This window comes from Puntigrus tetrazona, chromosome 5, assembly GCF_018831695.1.
Source record: "Puntigrus tetrazona isolate hp1 chromosome 5, ASM1883169v1, whole genome shotgun sequence".
Classification (NCBI taxonomy): Eukaryota; Metazoa; Chordata; class Actinopteri; order Cypriniformes; family Cyprinidae; genus Puntigrus; species Puntigrus tetrazona.
In genome coordinates, this window is record NC_056703.1 from 11,534,370 (window position 1) to 11,557,297 (window position 22,928).

The window sequence follows — 22,928 nt, forward strand, 5'->3', positions numbered from 1 at the left end:
CACCTGAAGTGCATCCCATAAGTGTGTTAGCCGAGGTATGTGTTTGTACTTACACGCCGAGTCAGACAGCGCTGTGTGTGAAGATTTCCTAGAACTCTGTGACGACACTGATCGAGCGCTGCTGATTCTTTCTCGTGTAGTTTCCAAAGGAGGACACATGTCCAAAAACACCTCCTGCCCCTGCACACAAAACACAATTGTTGCACAGGAATAATTCACCTAAAAATGAAAAATTGCAGTCATAACCATCCATCCACGATAAATAGCAGTTTGTTTGTTCATTGTAAAATATTTGGAGAAATGTAGCATTACATCACTTTCTCACTAATAGATCCTCTGCAGTGAATGGATGACGTCAGATTGTCCAAACAGCGGAGAAAAAAAATGTAAATACTAGACACCGCTCCAGTCCAGCAATTAATGTCTTTTGAAAGGAAATGTTGCATTTTGTGAGAAGGAAATCTATCATTATTTTAACATTTAACCTTCACCAAAATCGATTCCTGAAAATCCATAATAATACTTCCTCCAAAGAAAAGTTCATCGCCTGTTGTCCTCTCATATGAAAACACAGCAATGTATTTCTTCAGAACTGTTTTTGCTTGTAAATCTGATCTGCACATATTTCTTTTTTGATTCAGACAAGATACATTTTTTTAATGGAGATATAAATATTATTGATAGAGGACTGGTATTTTAGCAAGTACCAATGGTTTGAAGATAAAATGTCTTTATAATAGATTTGTTTATTAAAAACATCAGTTGTCAAGTGATGGACATGTGGATTATTATGTTTTTTATCAGTTGTTTGGACTCTCATTCTGATGGCACCCATTTACTGCATCTATTGTCAAGCTAAATTTCTCCACATCTATTCCAAAGAAGAAACAAACTCAATCTACACATTCTTCATGTAATCTACATTTACATAATCAACATGTAAAGCTATCTATTAAACAAACAGAAATAAAGCACTGTGTGTGATTCCTGGGCAGGTGTAAAACCTTAATTGAGGATGTTGCCATATCAGATGAGCTTTCCTCCAATCCAATCTCTCTCCTTCTTTCTGCTCGGACTTCAGCATAGCTTTAGATAGAAATAAAATCGTTTGTTTTTACTTCTCATTCATTTAACTCATATATTCATCGTGAAAAGCTGTAGACTGATCCTATAATATATTGAAATTATGAAAATATGGTTAATTTTGAAGGCCAAACTAAGATTTGTAGTAACACAATCTAACCACTAGATGGAAACATGAGTTAAACAAAAACAACAGGTACTGTAAAACGCTCAATTAATTGTGCTGACTAGCTCAAGCATATTAACTACTTTTAAAGTAGTTATGAACAGGCATTTGCACACAGATATCTGTAAATGACAAATATCATTAATCCGAAAATATTTTGAGAGCATTTTTAAAGGCGTTTTTGTTTATATGCATATAAATGAGAATGTGGCATGCACATTCCTTCCATATACATGGATAAATAAAGCTTGTGTGTGTTTTACCTGACCACACTGTGTGTGCAGACGATAAACTCTGGTTTGGAGTTCCACTGGTGGTATGTGATGTAATAGTGTGTTTGTAGCCAGATCCACTGCTGCCCTTTAGTCAGAAACCGATAGTAACAGGATTTTCCTTTCCCACACTGCATCACTGCAACACACACACACACACACACACACACACACACACACAAAGATCAGTAGTCTCTAAAAATGTTTTGAAAGCTTCTTACAGGGTCTTTCATCTTTCCTGGTAGGGGCATTTTCAGCTCCTCTGTGATTCACACTAACAGAACAAAATTTCCAAGACAGTATACTGACCTAGTTTTTAAAGAGAGAGAGAGGAGCGAGAGAGATAACACTCACATTGTTTGTGACACTGAGCAATCAACTCCAGGTCGTCCACATGGTAATAATCGTAACCCGAGGTCCCTAAAACCTCAAACGGCAGGTACCCAATGATAGGCGAGGCCCTGTGAACACACACACACACACACACACATTACATTATCGTGTACTCCTACTATGCTTCTCCTGAGCTGCTACCAGCTCTCACACAATTTCAAGCACTGGCCTATTTTACAAAACAAGAACTCTTGTACTTTAATACCCATTAAACTGGCAGTACACTAAAGGAATGAATCATGGGGGCTCAGATGAACCTGCAGACACTCGTCACCATGGGAACCGCTGAAATAAGCAAGATGGGTATCCATAGCCTGAGTCATGTATGTGTCTGTGCGTGTAAATAAAAAAGCATGTAAAATTCAATAAGGCTTTAAAATTGTAACTGTTTCATATTTTAATATATTTTAAATAAATAAAATGTATTCTTGTATAAAAATACTTTTCCAAAAAAAAAAAATCTTAATGATTCCAATCTTTAGAACAGTTATTATATTTTTATAGTTATTATATGTAACATAAATAAAAAAATAGTTATACACATACATATTTCTATATATAATCTATAAACACCAGGGTTGAAAACCCCCCCAAAAACTATAGCACCAAAATGAAACAACAATGTGAAAAATATCCCATTACATAAGCGTATAAACTGCTTTTTTTCCCTAAAGAAACACTGTCCAACAGCAACACCAGCAGGTAAAGTTACAGTGGGAGTTTCTGCGTTCATTGAATTTTAAACCCCCCTATAGTGTGGCAGAAGTTTGGAAGGGGTAACAGAGAATGAATGGGGCAAGTCACGCGTAGCCTTCATTGTGATATGATTGGATATGACAGGTTATGTTTAGCTGTTAAAATGTAAATCTTGCTTCTCATGTTTGTGCACCTTCCGCTTTTGTAAATCAGTCTGTATAAACAATGGCATTAATCAGAAAACTAATTTAAAAAGCAAACAATTCACACACTTTAAATATAACCAATTTGTTGATCTATGGGAGTTTTTAGTGAGTAATCAGCTTAGTGAAATTTTTTTTATTTTGTTTTCAATATATACAGAGATTTGATGACTGATGTTTTAAATGAAACTATTATATTGAACTATTAAAAAGTTCAATATAAGTTAAATAAAATATTTTGTAAACATTGTTACTGTAACTGTCTAAAATGCTTAAAAACACGGACTTCATGAGATTCATGCTTGGCTTAATAAACAGGATGCTGATTACATTGTAAACAATTTGTGCATTTTATAGGTTGATTTCCAAGTAAACATTGTATTTCAAAGCACTTCTCTCAGCTGGCTTGACCCAGCAACACTGGTTCAACCACTAGCATGATTTTGGGTACAAGACTATGCATATGACTGGGCAAGAAAAACACAGGGAGTATTTGGGAAACCTGTTTGAAAACCATAATATATTTAGTGAGAGATGTACAAATGACACACTTCCCCTTTAAAAGGGAGAGTTTGACGAGACAGCCCGAATGTCCAATTATAGCGCTGTAGGGAACAGGAACATCCAGTACTCGCGCACACTCACACACACACACACGCGGTTATGTAACTCTCTGGGGGTCACAAACGCCTCCTGAGCAAATAATCTCTATGCTGAAATTTATGAATGGCCACAGGAGAATAAAACATCATATTAAAATACGAGTGTGAGAACTGATTCAAGCACACGCACATCGGATGACATTGCTGGCCCTCGCAGCCATGCGTGGGACAGCGGAAAGTCTGAATTAGCAGATGTAAGTGGGTCAACAACTGATGAATGAATCAAACAAATGACATAATCAGAAGGAGTCATGATTCAAATGAACCTAAATGAGTGTTGCATAAAAGACCATACAGAATCACAACATCAGAGGAGTCGTTTGCATAATGAAACAGCATTTGACTCACCTATGATCTAAGAAGAGAAATTTCCATTCCAGACTGTGTCTTGATGTGAATTCATCACACACATCCTCCACGTTGCACAGATCCTTTAACACACACACACACACACACACACACACACACACACACACACACACACACACACACACACACAATAAGTCTGTATATTGATATTGATATTGATTTTGTGCATTTGTGTTTAAATGCATGTGAATAAGCGTGTTTTGTGTATATTGGGGTGGTTCCTCTGTTACCTTTAGGAACTGAGGGGTCACAAGTCTCACTGTGGCTACGAGACAGATCTGCTCCTCTAGTGAAGACTGCAGTGTGCGCGGAAATGCCAGCTCATAACCGTTACATGAGGACAGAGGCACTGTGACACACAGAAAACATATTATGGTAACCCCCCCCAAAAAATTTTAGAGATCAAGTATTTTTAGCACAAGATACATTTACATGTATTGCACTATCTTCAAGAGGAGGAATGGCACTGAAAGAATTTAAAATGTCTTTTTTATTCTATTTTTAATACTAAAATTGCTATTTAGATTAATTATTATGTTTATCTTTATTTGACTATCTACATCTAAGAAGCTGAAATAGTATTCCTTATTCAACTTGACATATACAAATCTTGAGGAAAAGTCAAATTAAAGTAAAAATATGAATATAGTTTGTAATTTGAATTAAAATTAAATTATATTTCAAATTATGTTTACTGACTTACTGATATAAACATTTTAAATAAACTTGCGCATGTTATGCCTGAAAATATGTTTTAAGGTCACTGTTGATGAGGATTATATAATCTTTGGATAATACTGATCTTAAAAATGCTAAATATCTGATGTGTATACTTGCAGTAGTTCCACTTTGGCACAAACAAATATAGTTCAGTACATCTTTAGCTGGACTTTATTTTAGCACGATGACAGGGTATTTTTATAAAACACATAAATGTATTTCTATTTATTACAAATAAGTGTTTACTTCTGGCCTTGGCTTGAATGTTCCCTGTCTTTTTCAATTGCAAGATTCTTCTTTTCACATTCCCCATTAGTGAAGATGTAACCTCACAATGACATTCTACATGCAAATGAGGAAACGGACCAATAATTCCAACATAGGCAAATGCGTCCTGCTCATTAATTCTCTTCCTCCACCAAATGCACAGAAAGAAAAACAAATGCATGTTCCTTCCAAATGCTTGTTATCACAGCTAAAGTTACAAAAAATCTACCATCAATTTTTAGTGTCTCTGTTTGTGTTGCAAGTGGCTGGGAGTGCTAAAAGTGACAAATAAAAACCCACCGTTATTATGAAACTTGAAATCTCCAACAAATTTGACATATTCGTAAGTGGGCGGTTCTTTTGGGTCAATGTTCCCCCTTGCTAAATGACAGCAGAACTCAACGTGTGTCTCATCTGAAAGAAAGAAAAGAAAAAGAGTGCACAGGGAAAGGAAAACAGTTAGCAGTTTGTCAGATGAATACACAGGGTTGAGGCTAATGTTCTATTACAGCTGTGACCCCGGTGTGACTTGATGATTATCCTAAAATAGAGTACCTGACCCGACTGACCGTACAACAGTCTCTGTGTGAGTTTGTGCGCAAGCATATGTGACCAGAATTACCCATGTTTCACAGGTGATAAATAAAATGAATAAGTCAACAGTAACTGTTTTTTTCTACCAGTATCGCTCAGTATTGTGGAGTTTGTGTGTGTGTGTGTGCATTTTAGGGATTGAGGTCAGGGTAAGAGATGTATGTGGGATTATCAGAGTGTTGTAACAGATAATCTGTGTTACATTGCACACACTGAGCCTCTATAATTAGCCGTGAGTGTAATCATAGAGCACACTACAGCCAGCCAATAAGACAGCACGCGCTCACAGCATACTTCATACATCTGTGTGTGTGATGATCCATGCATGCATGCTGCATATATACTCACTGCTGTTGAGTAGGTCCACAGCAGAAGGCTCTGTCAGGAGCATGTGTGATGACAGAAGTTTATACACCTCTCCATGTTCTCGTTCTGGCAGGAAGTTCAAAATGTTCTGGTCCACCATATCTGACTGAGACACAGCAGTATCCATGACATCGTCACTCTTTACTCTCATTAGTGCTACACAATACACTACAATAATTTTGCCACAATACTAAGCACTTACATACAACAATTTCACAAGAATTCTAACACTTTTCACATTTTTTTTTTTTTAAAGCTGCAGTGACAACTTCTTTATGTTTACAGGTGTGATGCAACAATGCAGTGCCATGCTCAAATTTTCTGATTGAGTCAGATCATTTTAACCAAAAAGCTTTAAATAATTTTAAAAAGCGGTAGTAGCAATAGGCATAGTAGCATCAAAAGTGTAAAATTAAAATTACACCATCAAAATAAACCACCATGTGGAATAGCTTTCATTAATGGGTGCTTTTTGGGTTTCTGAAAAAGCAGATGATGTCATAGTTTGTTAACTTCTATAGAGGTTAAACATGTCCATCCAGTGTCAGGTAAAATCAAAAGTATGGAAACTACCTGAAATAAATAAATTAAAACTTGTTAAATCTAAAAATCACACATCAAATAATATGTAAAACCAATAAATACATACAATTATTGAAACCATATCAATATTCTATTCTAAATATTTAGAAATACTAAATTTGAACATATAGAACTCTAAAACTGCTTGGTGGATAGAAGCAGCTTTCTGTTGTTATAGGAACTAGTAGTTACATCCAAGTCAGCCACCATCTCAAGAAAATCTTAAGAGTATTAGCACAATCTGAGTAGATCCATAATGGCTACATGGCCTTCAGTGCAACCTGAGTTCAGCCTGTTCTGTTCCTCAATAACAAGGGTCTGCTAAGCCCTCCTCTTTGCTTAATAAGGCCAAAGGTCAAGGTGGGTTCGACCGTTATGAAAGTATCAATCAAGTATCATCAACCCCACATTTGTAACTCACACACAGCAGGAACCGAAATAAAGGTCTGGAAGCAAATCTCATTAGACTGGCAGCATGTGATCACACCATGAATGGATTTTGACGCATTTGCTGCATGAAGAAGAGAGGAACACTGATCCAGGTTTATGAAGTAGGTTTTTTTCCTGTAATAAATGAAACCACTTAACTCCCAATAACCTTCCACTTCAGTTGGGGGGGGTTTATTTTTCAGACGATTTCAAAAAAATATTCCATGAGCCACAGCACTTGACATTTCATGATTTTAAATACTGTACAAATACAATTAAAGGCCTAAAAATTTGAAGCATTTCCTAAAGGCTGCTGTCAACAGCCTACAGAAAACCTGCTGTGTGTGGGCTGCTTTATCTAAGTTTAGAAAAACATGACAATTATATTACTAATAAACATGAGTTTATCGGCCTCGTCAATGGCATTCTCTCAAAGGTAATGAGTTCATTTGATGAAAAGTAAAGCACCAAATCAAGTTCTCTTGGATGGATTGGAGTTTACTGCACTGGAATCACATCCCTCACTTACCGGCAGATGACCAATAAGAGATGAGACGCTGTCAGATACATATATGATGTTCCCATCTGTGGTAAGCGCTATCAGGAAACCATCCAATGCCTGTCACAACACAAAAAAATGCCACTATGAATTTATATATTGATAACAATGTTCCTTTTGTTATAAAAGAAATAATTTACATAACAAAAGAAAACTACATCAGTATTGAATCATCAGTCATAATTCAATGAATAACCAAACTGAACTTTGAATATTGGTCTTGTCTTCACACAATGTAACAAATGGGTATTCATCATTCATCATAACTAAGAAAGCTGGTTATAAAAAAAACCTTGGTAGCTGAAGAATGTTGTCTATCAGCCTTTTGAGGTTGCACTATTTTTCCACTGTTTTCTTTATGTAACGAGAAACAAATGAATGTTTCCTTAACCCATACCATCTTTCAACATTGCTGCTTTTATATGCCTTATTCACTGGACTTGTAACTTGGAAAATCTAAGACTGGGAACTGAGGAGAGCCAGAGGTTGTTTTTGAAAGGAAGTGTTCAAGTGTGAATGTTTCCTTAATGCTGGAAACTCTAGGGATAATTCAAAAATGCCCCATAAAAAGCTCAACTTCCGGTTTTAAGGGTATAGGAATGCTGTGTGCAGGTCAGCCTCAACTCTCTTCATTAACATCCTGTATTTCTGCTACATGACTGAAGTTAAACTTACATGAGTTTCCTTTATCGGTAATGTGTGTTTCTTTTTAAGAAGGCTCCGCCGTTATGCCTGAAGCTGCACTATAAGGCATCTCATAGCCTCGCAAATACATGATATGCTGACAAGGTAAGGTACTTAAGAAATACAGCTGAAGTGTGGAGTATTCCCAAAAGGCAACTGAAGGCTGATAAAGCAGATATGATGGTTACAAGATTCCTTTACCTCCAGCATTAACTGGGTGAATTCCTCGTTGCTGAGGAAAGAAGGCTTCCAGTCCTGCCGGACCTCACAGGATTCTGTTTGCGCTGTGATTTCTGGAAAACATCAAACAGAGGGAAAATGTTGTGAGAACCTAATTTTGGAATTTTGAGAAAGGAATCGTGTGGACTAATAGGTTTGGATGCGATGGGTAAAACACAAAAAGAAATTTCAATCAAACAGTAAGGAAGTTGGAAACAGCAGTGGGACTTTTTTATAGGAGCAGTGAAGCCTGCTGCCAGTAAACGTTCTGCCGATGGCCTGACAGCTGTGCCCTGGATTCAGACAGGAAATGGAACTGGGCCCATCACACAGCAGCTCCTGGCACACAAAGGTGTTAGCAGTGATACTCTCAGGAGCTTGAAGAAGTTTGCCTCTCCCACCAAATAAAATAATTGATTCTGTTCTAAAGAGTTCAAAATGTGTGTAAACCCTGACATTAGCAGGTAAATAAAACACAGTCGAGGTTTAAATCAATTGTGGCTCTGATGATGCAGACCTATTCTACTCTAGATCAAACCATCTACCAAACAAAACATCTGCAACTTTGCTTGTCTTGTAATGAGGTTTACCTCTCTGGAAAATCAATTTTATCTGAAAGGTTTCCTCCCCTTTCTATGACTGAATGTGACCATACATATGCAAAATATTCCTTGCATACCCAAATACGATTGACGATTGAGGTGCCGTTTCACCGAGATTATGTTTTGCTCACAACTCTTTTATAGTTGGGTATATGGATGTGTTCACACTTGGCTTGTCTTCTGACAAGAAAAAAGTTGACAAGAGTACTTTTTTTGAAAAACAAAAATGCTGGCAGCGTCTGTTAAAAAAACAGCTCAGAGCGTCTTTTGTTGCTATAGCAACAGCTGCAACAGTAACCTAGCGCGGTGTGCTGCAGAAATGTCAAGAAAGCATAAAAAATTGGCTTTTGCGTTGGCTTTTGAAATTAACGGGGAAGAAAATGGCGAATTACAACAACGTTTGTGGATACACAACATTATACAGGGAAGGATGCCTTGTGCTCCAAGACTAGTACGATCAGTTTATTTATCTGCAGCTTCTCTATTTTTTCTTGTTGTTATGGAAATGACAGATCTCGCTACTCGCTTGGTCATTGGTCAACTGTCAAAAGGGTGTTTGAAGTAAGGCATTGGCTTTGAAAACTTTTTTCGAACTCAAAAATGAGCTGTAGAAAAAGACACCGGCGAAAACATGGTTTACTCCATAGGATTCTCATGTAAAATAGATACTACTGAAATATCCAAAAGAGAGAAAAAAAAAAAAGATGGCACAAAAATAAAGTCAATGAGAGTGAAAGAAGGCCCCAACATAAAAGTCAATCAAACTATATATTTCCATCTGTTTTTATTTATTCTCCCTCACCTTTCTGTTTCTGCAGGAAGTCAATGGTTCTCTGCAGGATTGTGGATTTGTCCATCTTGCGGGGGTGACCTTGACCCTGCAGCATCGTACACAGCTCTTTAATGAGAACATTGAACTGGTCTCTTCTCTTCTTCTCTGATTTATTACGGGACGCCCTGCAGATGGAAAAAAATTAAAAAAATTAAATATGCTGAGTACATACAAACACAAAATGGATTCAAATAGTTTTTAATAAACCAAATTTAATGATAATTTTGCTTTGAAGGTTTTTGCATGATTTCTAATGAGAATCCCAGACAACTGTAATGAAATACAAACACGTCTACTACACACACTTATGTTATTTCAATTCAATTACAATTGAGTATAATGATTCTATGCTTCCAGCTAATAGTTTATATAAAGTCTCCAAATGAAAGATTGCTCTCATCTAGGGTGTAAATGCTCTTATTTGTAACATTCCAGACACTTGGGAAACATTACCTAATGAGCACAATTGCAAACACCTGGGCTGGTAACAGTCCTTCTGTGATGCACAACGTCATGCAAACTAACAAAAATATTGTTTTTTTGTATTTTTTAGAATCGCTCATGTAAAAAAATTAAATAAAATTCCCCTAATTTTAATAATAATGATAATAACAGCAATAAAAATGGCATGATTATTAACATTTGTAGCTGTATTGGGAGCAAAGGCAAAAAAGTACCAAGATTACTCAATTAAAAATACATATATATTTTTCTCCCAGCAAAAATCCTTTCAACCATTTCCATTATCTCCAATTTTCATTACTCCCTTCTTTCTCTTTTTCTCTCTCAGCCCTAAACACTTTTTCCTCAAGGAAAATCTATTGTGTTGAATGAAAGTGTGAAGAGCTTTTAGAGGTGTGATTTCTTAATCACCTCTGGACACAATTGAAGTTCACACGTTTGCAATCTTATGAGGGATTTTATTATTCAACTTATTGTACAATAATGTGCATCACAACTATGAAGAGCTAAACACACAGACCTTTTTGCTCTGTCTTTCTCATCTTCATCCATTAAATCATCCACACAGCTCCCTGTGCTGCAAGGAAATCACAGGGAAAGGTTTTGCATTTAAAACTGATTTCTGACAATTAAAATCTGGCAAAGAACACATAATATGGCAAATGGATTATGAATGTGCAAAAAGAACAAGCGTATTGTGATGTTCGTGTAGACTCACTCCCATTCCCTCCGGGTGGATGGACAAAGGCCTCCAAACTCCAAAAGGTTGTCCATGCTCACTCCTTCTCCCATTCAGGCCGTCTGGAAAGGCTAGAGTGTCCCATTCGTGTCTTCCACGCTCGAAACACCCACAGAAATTCTAATGGACGCTACAAGCTAACTGCCTAATGCTTGTGGTTAGCCACCACTCACAAATCTCTGAAGGCTATTCACCGGTATTGACTGACAGCCAATAGATATTGTAGTTATGTTCCTATGGCTAGCCAGTCCTTAAATGCTTAAACCTCAAGATAGTGTTTATCTTGACTACTGACATCCAGACGACAATTGTTAATGTACACTTGCAAAAGTGTTTTCTCTCTCCATGAAGTTACAAACAGAAGGACCTGTTGAGGAAAACAAAAAGAGTGTTTTAGTTGTCTGTTTTTTTTTTTTAGCTGTTCATTATTGCTTTATTCCATTTATTCTGACAATGCTAAGTAGTACTGGGCTGGTCGTGTGATCTTAACTTAAAAAGACTTTTAATGTATAAGATTAAGTATACATCATTTTACATTTATTTTGACTGCTCTCTTTAAAACTTCACACACTTTAGCTAACAAATAAACCAGGGTAACTGAATACACGTGGTTAGAAAGAAAAACCTTTTATGCATCTTTCATGCTTGGCACAAATCACAAAGTTTTCTTTAAATCACACATTCAACAATGTTGAAGGTACCCTACACGCAGGACATTTGTTCATTGCCTTTTCACGAAGCGGCAAACAGTTTCGTACATAATTAACAAAAAGCTTCAAATCACTGATTTGTTTATTTATTATAAAACTGTATTTATAAGCAGGAAAGATGGAAAAAGACAACCAACATTAATTAAATATTCTCTTTCTCTCACTCTCTGTCAAATGAATAAAACATTGGCACTTCTCCAGATACATTACACTTCACCAGAGCCAGCAGAGATACCACATGCTGTGTGCTTCGTGATCAAAAATCAACCAAAAAAAAAAAAGTATACAGTAGAAAACTCAGAGGAATGATGTAAAAAATGTTTATTATTGGTTTAAAAACAGGTTTTGGATTATTACAACTAAAAAAGAATTCCCATCCTTTTGCTTTAAAGCTAAAGCTAAAATATTTTCTTTAAACCTTTAAACTATTCAGTGATATTATAAAATATTAAAGCAAAATATTACTTTGAAATGTGATCATACTTGAGACTTGATGTAATTTTTATCAATGGTATAAACCATATGCTGCTTAAACCAAAAGACTGAAGGTACAATTGTATTTATGGGGTTACAATCTCCCTTGATCCGATCTACTTTACTCTCACAGTAAAAATGTGAATAATGAGCATGTTATATGAAATGTGTTTGATAAAAATCACATTTTCATAATTTTTTCAACCCCACTTGCAACCCCACACAGTGGCAGGAGTCAACCTGTTCATCATCTAGAGCTGCACACATTCAGTAACTGCTTGCAATGTTTTCTCACGCCAACCTTCACAATGATGAAGATTCTGGGTGTATCAGAGCTGTTTTAGCTCAAGTCTAATTATATACAAATCAGCTGTTGATCTCCACCTCACTCCACTCAATAATACCTCTGCTTTTGTTCGAACCGAGGTTCAAGCTGCTTACTCACTTGATCAATTTTTGCATTAAACGTTTAATGCAATATCCAATGACAAAAAAATGAAAATGCACAAAACGTATTGTGTTGACACCTATGCTTAAGCGTTAATGCAACACTGGCACAACCCTCAGGAAATGCTGCTTCGGCAAGGAGTGCCATGACCTAGAAACATCTTTTACGACGAGCTCTTTTCATAATCCAACAAAACAGACAAGAATAAAGAGGAAAAAGAGGGATAGAGAGAGGTGTAAGGAGAGTGTATTGTATGCACACACACAAATAATCAATGGGATAAACCTCTTCAAACTGCAGCACAAAAAAATAAATAAAAATCACTTTCTCAGTTAGTAGTTTTGTCATACATCATGTGACCAATCAGAGATAACCAGTTTGGAGAAAGGATAGATGGGGCATTTTAGTCTTTTTCTTCCTGGAAAAATACATGAACATGTTCAAAACAACATATGTTGTTCTATTGTTTTATTGGGATGAAAACTAGCTAGTATGTCAACCAGTCAAGAAAAATAAACAATTACAGAGAATGTTTTATTTTATAATGCAGTTTTGCTCATCAAATCTGGCTTTCGCTAATGATATTTAGAAACTTTAACTGGAAAGGAAGACATAATTGAGAAAATAAAAGTAAATAAAAAATAAACAAACTAACAAAATTTCTAACAGATTTATAATACTATTTTTTCCAAACTGAGTAGTCGGTGAGATGACTAAATAACTAGTTGACTACATTAACACTGGAGGAAGAGGCTTTCATTCAGAGGCAAAGGATTTGAAAACATCTTCACCAAAACTTTCCTTGCGAGTTTTTTTTTTTTACATTTTTTAAAGTTATATCTATTTTTCCTGTTATATATATATTTTTTGGTTTGTTTTGTTTTTAATAAATAATAATTTATTTAATAATAGGAAACAGATGACAGACCTTAAACTGTCAGCACATATACATCAGCTGTGGTTTATTAAATAATTCCAGAAATCTGACAGTTTCTTTATCAGCTAAGAGGTATGTGAGGTTTCTGAGATAATGACTGACCTATATTCTCTCACACACACCTTTTTAAAATATTTTTACACTGCATCACACTGACAGATCTGTAAAATCAGCTATGCGAGGTAATACAATTGGCTTTCATTTCTGTATAACAACAACAACAAAAAACAAAGATTTCTATATATATATATATATATATATATATATATATATATATATATATATATATATACACACACACACACACACACACACACACACAAATTCCTTTATTATATTATTTTGAAATAAGAAAATAAGAAATTTGTAAACCAAAAACTGGGCTGGCAATTCTAATGTTAATAAGAGAAAAGTGCCCATGTCACCCATAATTTATACAGAGAGAGCGAGAGCGAGAGCGAGAGCGCAAGAGAGAGAGAGAGAGCGCAAGAGAGAGAGAGCGCAAGAGAGAGAGAGAGAGAGAGAGAGAGAGAGAGAGAGAGAGAGAGAGAATATCATTATGATTTTTCCCATACATGAGTTGGTTAAGAATAGTTTCAGCAAAACTGACCAGACAAGCACAAATGAGAAGCAGTAAGATTTAGTTCAGCTGGATAGAATTAGAATACAGCACCTCCACAAACTTTATAAATACAGCACATATACTCACATCCACCCACATTCACACACTCGTGCACTTGTATACAGTCACACACGCACACACACACAGTGTTCCATCTAATCCACAGTAATTGTGTCTGACAAATAGTTCAAGCCTTTGAACTACAGTTTCGTATTTAATTCACATTAAAAATGAAATGAAAAAAGATGATGAAAGAGAAGGGACACAAAGACGCAGCAAACTTGCAACTAATAATTAATACAGCAGACATTCTGCTAATAATAAACAGCAAATTCTCTGTCTATTGTATGATGAGAACACATAGGATTCATTCTTGTGTTTGATGGAGCACAACAGAAAAGAACAGAATCAAAAGGTCTCGAGGTACATTCCTTCAATTTTAAAAGCTTTTAATGTAATGAAAATGCAGTAGTCTAAAAAAAGAGGTTACGTTTTGAGGCAATGGCCAAGGAGGTCTATCTGCATATGTGTATCACTTATGCTTTGAAGAGAATAAATTTAGGCTAACTTGTCAGAGAGGTTTTTAAAGGTTATTTTCCTAAAAAAAAAAAAAAAAAAAAATGTACTCAACTCTCACTACTTAACTTGACTAGTTTCCTCACAAAATAAACTACTTTCTCATAGTAAACAGTCTGTTGAACATCAATTCTCAACCGATACTAACTCTGATGATAATGAAGCAAATTCTCTAGCAATAATATATACAGCAAACTGTCTGCTTATAATAAACAGCAGTCATTCTGATGAATATAAAGTGCCTACCAAAAATTAATTCAGCAAACTCCCCAGGAGTAATAAACACAGCAAACTCTCATGATAACAAACATAGCAAAATCTGTGCTAGTAATGAACACTATTTCTCTGCTAAAAGCCTATTAAAACATTGAACTCTCAGTTACAATAAACAGAACAAAAGCTAATAATAGCACATACAGCAAACTCTGCTAAAAATATTTCATGGCTATTAATCACATCCAATACATAAGTTTGTGTTCACATAATATATATGTGTATTGTGTATATAAATACACACACAGAGCCAGTGTCTAAATGTGATTTGAGACACAATATGAGGTCAACGTGGGAAAATTTCATCTGAGAATTTTAGAGTAGGTGTGCAAAGATTTTTAGGATGAAAACAAATGAACTTTTAGGTTGAAACCAGCAGCATACTACTTCAGGATCAATAATGAACAACTGCTAGAGAAAACACATCACATAAGACAACACATGAGTGCTATAGTGAAGCATGGTAATAAAGTTTCTGAGTTTGAGTTGTGCAGCTTGCTCTTTAACACATCTCTTTACTCAATGTGGATCTGCTAAATGAAAACAAAACACAAACAAAACAAAAGTCACTTTTATACACATTATACACGCATATATTATTAAACGAAAACCTTTATTTTCAATGCGATTAAACACAATTAAAAGTTTAACAATATACATATATACATATATATATATACACATATATATACACATGTATGTATAAAAAAAATAAAAATCAATAAATCAGCGGTGAACTGGCACACACATTCTTAAAATACTCAGCTTATCCCCTTAAACAGGACATAAACAAGTATTGGACATCTGAAGTAGTTTTCAGAAATTTTTATTTGAGCTAGTCTGCTGAAGAGAGCTGTTCGTCTAAAGCAGTGGTTCCCAACCGGTGTGCCGCGGCACTAAGGGGTGCCGTGAAATCTTTTGAGGGTGCCGCCAAAATTTCGGGGAAAAAATTCCAAGGGTGCCTCAAACAAGAAAAGGTTGGGAACCACTGGTGTAAACAGTATTCTCATATCATCTAGGACTAGGTATAAGGTGTTGTTGCGTGCAAACTCTCGAAATGAAACAAATAAATAAATAATAATAAAAAAGCTACAGAGATTTTAAATATCTATTTCCTTATAAGGGTGCCGGGAACTTTTGAAAGGCTTTCCAAGGGTGCCTCAAACAAGAAAAGGTTGGGAACCACTGGTCTAAAGGCTGCACACACTCTCAATCCTTTATATTTGGCTGTTTTACACGAACAGCTATCCAATCACAGAAAGCACATTAAGAGGCCAAGTATAAATAGGCCCATAGAATTGGTTTACGATGACTTCATATTTGATAACAGTCCCCAGGATGTGCCATTTTTTTTTTCATATAGGTTTACCAAGGAGACAAAAAGTGCCAGTGAAGAGCATCTGAGGCATGAAGTGTGAAGAAAACATACAAACAAAAAAAATGGTTAAATCAAGCAAAACTCAATATACTCAATGTAGCTATATTTTCAAATTTCACATATTAAGTCTGACATTTTTACTTTTTTCCCCTCAACTATGAGCTCCATATTCTCATAAATGCCTGATTTGTCAAATATGACATGCAACAAAAACGCATAACGATTTTTAATTTTGTGTAAAGTTTTAATAAACTGTTCCATTTTGAAAAAAAACAGCGTATCATTGAACATGTCAGGCTTTACAGGTTTCATTTAGATATTGCATCCATATGTCTGTGACAAGCAACCTCACAGCACATAATATAATAAACTAATCAAAGAGAACAGAGGTCACTGTAAGAAAGGAGATTATTCATTTATCAGTGTCAATAGAGTTAACTCCTTCCCCATCTCACTAATAAGAATCTTCCCACACACACACACACACACACACACACACAAACGAACGTATAAATACACACAAGCTTACAAACACCTGAACATGTCCACATAAACAAACTCACATCAGACACAGAAGTGTGTAAAAGCAGCTGTTGGGTTCAGAAAGAGGCCAAGGGTTACACTCAGTGGTGGGGGCTGATAGGGGCCCCCAGGAGGATTCCGGAAGGGGTGGAATCACTCGAGAATGTTACAGAAGCAACAGGAAAACACACACAGCTTTAGCACAATGTTGGTGCAGTGCTACAGGAGTGTTAATGCGATGTTAGCCCAGAGAGGTGTGCGCTGGCCTCATTCATGAAACATGAGCAGAACAAATTTCTTATTGAACTGAGTGCAAATTTATGCATGGTTGTACAAACGACATTGACAGAAATTTGTTCTGCTTGTGCGTCATGAATGAGGCCCATTATATGAACACAAGCATGGACTTTATAGTCAATAGCTTAAAAGTCTGACATAGAGATTGTAAAGACCACCGTTCAAGAGTGTGGGGTCAGAATACTTTAACTTGTGATTCATTTTATGTATAAAATGAATCAAAAGTGACAGTAAACAGCTGCATACTATTAAAGATTGTATTAGAAATTTCAAATAAACATATTAAAAATAAATGTATTACACTTTATACTGGAGTAAGGGCTGCTAAATATTCAGCTTTGTCATTATACATTTTATTGTGAGTTTAATTATGAAACATTTTCACTTATATAGCCATACAGATCTGTATAGCTTTTCAGTGTACAAAATATTATAGTTAAACACCTAAAAATATAGCCACTGAAGCTTTTAGACGGTGTTAAGTATTCATTGTGATTTCTACTGAGTAATATGAAAAATAAATAAGCAGTAAATGGGGTAAACAAAATTCTGTTAAAATTTAGTTTGTTTAAATTATGATTATCGCAAAAAGAGCTATATAAATAAACTTGAAATGAACTGAATAATTATGAATTAACTCGTAGTAATTATTCATTATTCAAAAAGCAGAATGCATATGAAATGCCTACTTTTATGTAAAGAATGACTAAGACAAGAGCACTGTGAATCTTGTGGAGTGCTGATTCACCGTTGGGATGATTCATGCAGCAGTGTCGTCCCTGCATTTATTGTAAATGCTGCCTTCAATCAGCCAGGTAAATGTTTCATGTGCACCTCGTTCATCCAAATGAAAGCAAAAGTAAAAAAAAAAAGCACTGAGGATCAAGCATCCTTCTGTGCTATTATTAAACGGCTTAATTTGTCTCTTAGGGTGATATGTGCAGTACGCACAGAAATGACAGAATAATTTATGCTAACAGTAATTAGTAACAATAAGCCGTTGACCAGGGCAAGAAACAGAGGAAACAGATAAGGAGAGAGAGAGAGAACAACAAAGAGTGATTTCCAGGATTATTTCATCACATTGTTAACAGTATTATCATGAACCTGAGAGGCCACCTTTAACCAGGGGCCCACCATACAGCAGCTGCACACACTCACACACACACACACACACACACACACACTCTTAAACAAGGTGCCCAGATATAGGCTCTGATACACATCTACAAACTCATCCACTGCATCATTTTAAATGCATTCACACAGGTCTTGTGCATTACATGAACATGCAACAGCCTCCATGATCTCACCAGATTCACGCATGCTCGCACTTGCCTCTAAGTGACATGAAATACTTTTGGGAAAGGTTAAGGTTAAAGCTCAACCTACTTAACCTACAAACATCACCTAAAACAATAGTTCACAAAAGAAAATCTTGTCATTGTCATTTATTCATCATGTGGTTGTCATTTTTTTCACAGAATGCAAGTCATTGTTTTGACACAGAGAGAGAGAGAGAGAGAGAGAGAGAGAGAGAGAGAGAGAGAGAGAGAGAGAGAGAGAGAGAGAGAGAGAGAGAGAGAGAGAGAGAGAGAGAGAGAGAGAGAGAGAGAGAGAGAGAGAGAGAGAGAGAGAGAGAGAGAGAGAGAGGGATCAAAATATCTTCTATATGTTCCACAGCAGAAAAAGGCATACAGGTTTGAAACAATATTAAGGTAATTTGATTATTAAAGCATTTTCATTTTTGGATGAACTATCATTTTAAGTAATCCACAACCAAAAACCAAAACACTACATCCTAAAAAATCGTATTCTGTTCACTTCTGCACTTGCACATCACAATTTGCACAATGTGTGCTCCAGATAAACTAGTTATTACACACAAAGAGCTTGAATATTCTTTATTTGTCATTCTGGATATTACTAAATAAATACATTTCATCAAAACGATTTAAGCAGTGTTTTCCTCCAAATCTTTAGTCTTGTATAGCTTTTTTATTATTTATACATAATTAATATGAAACTAAAAAGCTGCATGCATAATAAAGTACATTAACAAAGTGTATGCGCAATAACTCGTACGATTTTCATCATTCGTTCAATAATGTTCGCAAATGGAAAGCGGCGTTCTGTTTCCATGGTTACTTCCTCAGACAAAACGCGACTCCTCTTTGCTCGAGTCTATTGGAAGACGTTCGACTAAACTGTAATCAAATTAGATCGTAACTGCTTTATACATTCATGCAAATGTAACTTTAAAAAAAAAAAAAAAAAAAAAAAAAAAGTCCATGGGCACGTTACGCGTCTGCTTCCCTTAAATTGTTACTTGCAAAGTCCAAATTATTTCCTCAACCACAACAAACAGAACTCAAACACGCACTTCCAGCCCAAACAGCAGAAGGAGTCCAAGGCCACAGAACAAGTAGCCTAAAACAAAAAATCTAAATGTTTTCTTAAATGTTTAAAAACCCGAGGAAAGTCTGCATGCACATTTTCAACCACTTTGAATTAAAGAAACTGATTAAGACGGACATTAAAGCGACAAGTGGATGGAAACTATGCCGTCACAACATAAGGATGAAAACGTTTGACAGGTGCTCTTATGAATTTCTCGCAAAAGTGCAAACGAATTTTCAATAGGCCAACATTAAGTGACACACCATCCAAGCAGACAGGTTTTACGCTGCTGGAGAGACTGGAATCAGCGCACTGTAGCAGTGTGACCCATTTTGACCGCATTCCAAGATTACCGATCAATCCGGACAGTCTAACCTGCGAAAGCCACGGACGAACTACTAACAAGCTTTCATTACCGTAATTCCATCGTCCAGAACCGGACTAAATGTGTTTGCTTGTGCGCTCGTACAATCCATCGCGCCTGGGATAAAAAGATTAAGGTGCAGAAAAGAGCGCGGTAACGTGACAGAACCCGGCGATTCCTGCGTGTGCCGCTTCCGCGCGACCCTCACATGTCAATATCTTAATATTCACTCCGTGACTTAAGATTGCCACTCAGTTTCCCCCCAGAAGAGAAGAATCTAACGGAACCAAACGAAAGATCTTTAAATGCCTTTAAAACTTGAACTGGTTAGCTTTTTATTTGCATTGCGATATATAACGTAGAGAATATCTTACCGTGCGTTAAGGACTAACGTCACAGGTTCACGCTTCACTTTTGCCCTCGTCCGCGTCTCTTACGCCGAATCCACGAGTGAGCTCGCCTTTACCTCAAACAAGCCACGAAAGAGCCACTCTGAAGTGGGACACGGGACAAAATACGCACTAACCACGCTAAGTCAAGATCCCCAGGATAAAAGCGGCACGGGAGAGCACGCGACTCGGCGTTTCGGCGACGTGTTTTCGTTACCGGGTCCACATCCTCTGCCGACGAGCGCCTGTAAACAGCGCTGAGCTGATGCGAAGTACGAAAGTAGGTCAGACTGGAGCTCAATACTCAACCAACGACAGCACTAACCGCCCGCAGCCTCACACACACGCGCCAGAGAAAAGACACACATGTCAGGAACGCACTTGAACATAGGCTAAACAACCCGACAGCAATCATGTTAAAATCATTTTCACAGACGATCAGCTCTTTCGGCTCTTGCTTCCAGAGTGAACGTCAGCCCGTGTCTTTATTGTAGAGCTGACTGTCGCCTTCCGCGAATGCCTAGTTGCTTTTTGAAATAAATGAAACCATTTCTTGTAAAATGATACCGCACTTTTTGGTAACCGAGTTAGTCAAAGTTAATTAATAAATAATATGATTAATAATGTATTATTATTATTATTATTATTATTATTATTAATAATAATAATAATAATAATAATAATAATAATAATAATAATAATAATAAATTTGATTAAATCATGCACCTATGTGTATAGGCTACTATTGCAGGAAAATGTTTATTAGCTTATTATTATTGTTGTTTTAATTATACAATATAATTTTCTTAAAAGGGTGCTTTACAAGATCACGAATAGTGTTGAAAGTATTTTAGGATGCTTATTAAATATTACTGAAAAGACATATGCTGGAGCACTTTTTTGGGGGGAAAAAATATATGGTAGGCTATTATTTTTTTTTAAATAGTATAGACGAGTGCAGCACAATCCAAAATGGATTTTACAAAAACAATATGACAGTTCAACAGGGAGCATGGTGGTTGTTGGAAGTGACTGCAATTTGTCCAAGCTTAATATATGCATGTGGTAATGCTTAAAATTACAAGAAGCTGAGCCAAGAGCTACTTTTTGCGGGAACACAAGAACATCTTGCTCTATTTTGGAGGTAGTTTCCTCACCTTTTTTCACTGATGCAGCAAAAGGTGAAACTGGGTCTGTTGCAGCCGTGTCAGGAGATGAAATAATGATGCAATATGACACAGTTTACTGATGTTAAAGGCTATTATTATTATTATTATTATTAAGTTAATAAGTTAGCATTAGGCTGCTTTTAGCCATACCATGGAGTTGGTTCACTTTCTGACGTTATATTGAAACTAGGTAAGTAAAAGCTTAAATTAGTACAATAATGTCATGTATCTGCGATCTCACAGGCTGACGATATAGGACGATATGACTAGAAGCACTATAAGTGACATTAAACAAAGCACTGCAGACTATTTATAGGATAAAACATGCTGTCAACACAAAACTGTTCACAAATACATTTAGGGATCAGCTAAAGCAGAAATAATGCGTGATGCTGGAAAGCCTGTATCAGGACACAATATCGGTTGCCATGGCAAACACAGAATCCTCCACCAGACCCTCTGTCCAACACGGCCGCTGGGCATGAAGAGCAGCTAAACCTCGGAAACACATCAGCTGAGGCGCTCCGGCACTGTGCATTTTTTACTGTACTTATAGATATAATTGCTGTGAATTATTTTTAATACTTTAATAGTTTTAGTTGCCGTGATGTGCTTGCAGAAGTAGCTTCAAAACTCTTCTAATTATTATAAAACCAAAAGGAACAGAGTCTAATTAAAGTCTGATGACAATTCTTAATAGGGTGTTTTTGATATATCATGCCGTGAGTCATTGGGTATATAATAAGATCAACAAAAAACAACAACCCTTTTCTCTTTCTTTCTTTTTTAATTTCTTTTGTGTTCTGCTTTATCACTGGGTTTTTTTGATGTCGGTGCTGCTTTGGTCTGAAAGCTGACTGTGGCTCTGTAGCTTTAAAGAGCTACCAGAGGAATATGGGTCAGTGGAACACCAGCACAAACACGAGGGAGGAACTGAGAAAGAGAAAGAAAGGGAGAGAGAGAGAGAGAGAGAGAATTTAATGCTTTGTAGCAGAGTTTCTGAGATTATTAGTGGACCAGCAGAATAAATTGATTCTCCCGTGTCAGTCGAGGTGGCTTTTATGAGCAAACAACATTCAGAAGTTCAGGAAATGATAACAAGAACTTCCTCATTAGAATCACATAGCATATATGTGTCAAGGGTGTGTGTGTGTGTGTGTGTGTGTGTGTGTGAGCAAACACAGCCTACATGTTTCTGTGCCTAACCAATAAAAGGTCAAGTGATTTGTTCATTGGGAATTCACAATTTAGTCATCAGATTCTACAATTATAAGAGCAAACACACCTCTCTTCAGACATGTATCCGCAGACCGTACACAAATATGCAAATAGTTCCTTCTGCTTCTGACCTGCAATTTGTTGATGGTTTATTTTAAGCAACAGATTCACTTTTTGAAGTCAAATCTTGCTTTGTCCTGCAGCATCCTTAAGACAATGATGAAATGTTTACTAGTCTAGCACTGATACAAA

General features: G+C 36.3%; 1 protein-coding gene across 2 annotated transcripts in view; it reads right to left on the reverse strand.

The window, feature by feature from the left end:
- Window positions 1–22,928, reverse strand: part of npas2 (neuronal PAS domain protein 2) — a 46,902-nt gene that overhangs the window by 7,308 nt on the left and 16,666 nt on the right. Inside the window, exons 1-14 of one of the 2 annotated variants that reach the window (XM_043238930.1) lie at window positions 20,275–20,678; window positions 10,879–11,266; window positions 10,681–10,737; window positions 9,669–9,823; window positions 8,247–8,338; window positions 7,332–7,421; window positions 5,774–5,897; window positions 5,132–5,245; window positions 4,075–4,193; window positions 3,824–3,906; window positions 1,876–1,982; window positions 1,513–1,660; window positions 1,005–1,086; window positions 54–180 (exon numbers count right to left, since the gene is read on the reverse strand). In XM_043238930.1, coding sequence (XP_043094865.1) covers window positions 54–180; window positions 1,005–1,086; window positions 1,513–1,660; window positions 1,876–1,982; window positions 3,824–3,906; window positions 4,075–4,193; window positions 5,132–5,245; window positions 5,774–5,897; window positions 7,332–7,421; window positions 8,247–8,338; window positions 9,669–9,823; window positions 10,681–10,737; window positions 10,879–10,952 — 1,372 coding nt within the window. In that variant the 5' untranslated portion in view covers window positions 10,953–11,266; window positions 20,275–20,678. Of the gene's footprint in view, window positions 1–53; window positions 181–1,004; window positions 1,087–1,512; window positions 1,661–1,875; window positions 1,983–3,823; window positions 3,907–4,074; window positions 4,194–5,131; window positions 5,246–5,773; window positions 5,898–7,331; window positions 7,422–8,246; window positions 8,339–9,668; window positions 9,824–10,680; window positions 10,738–10,878; window positions 11,267–20,274; window positions 20,679–22,928 lie in introns of those variants that run through there. The other variant, XM_043238929.1, reaches the window with a different exon arrangement.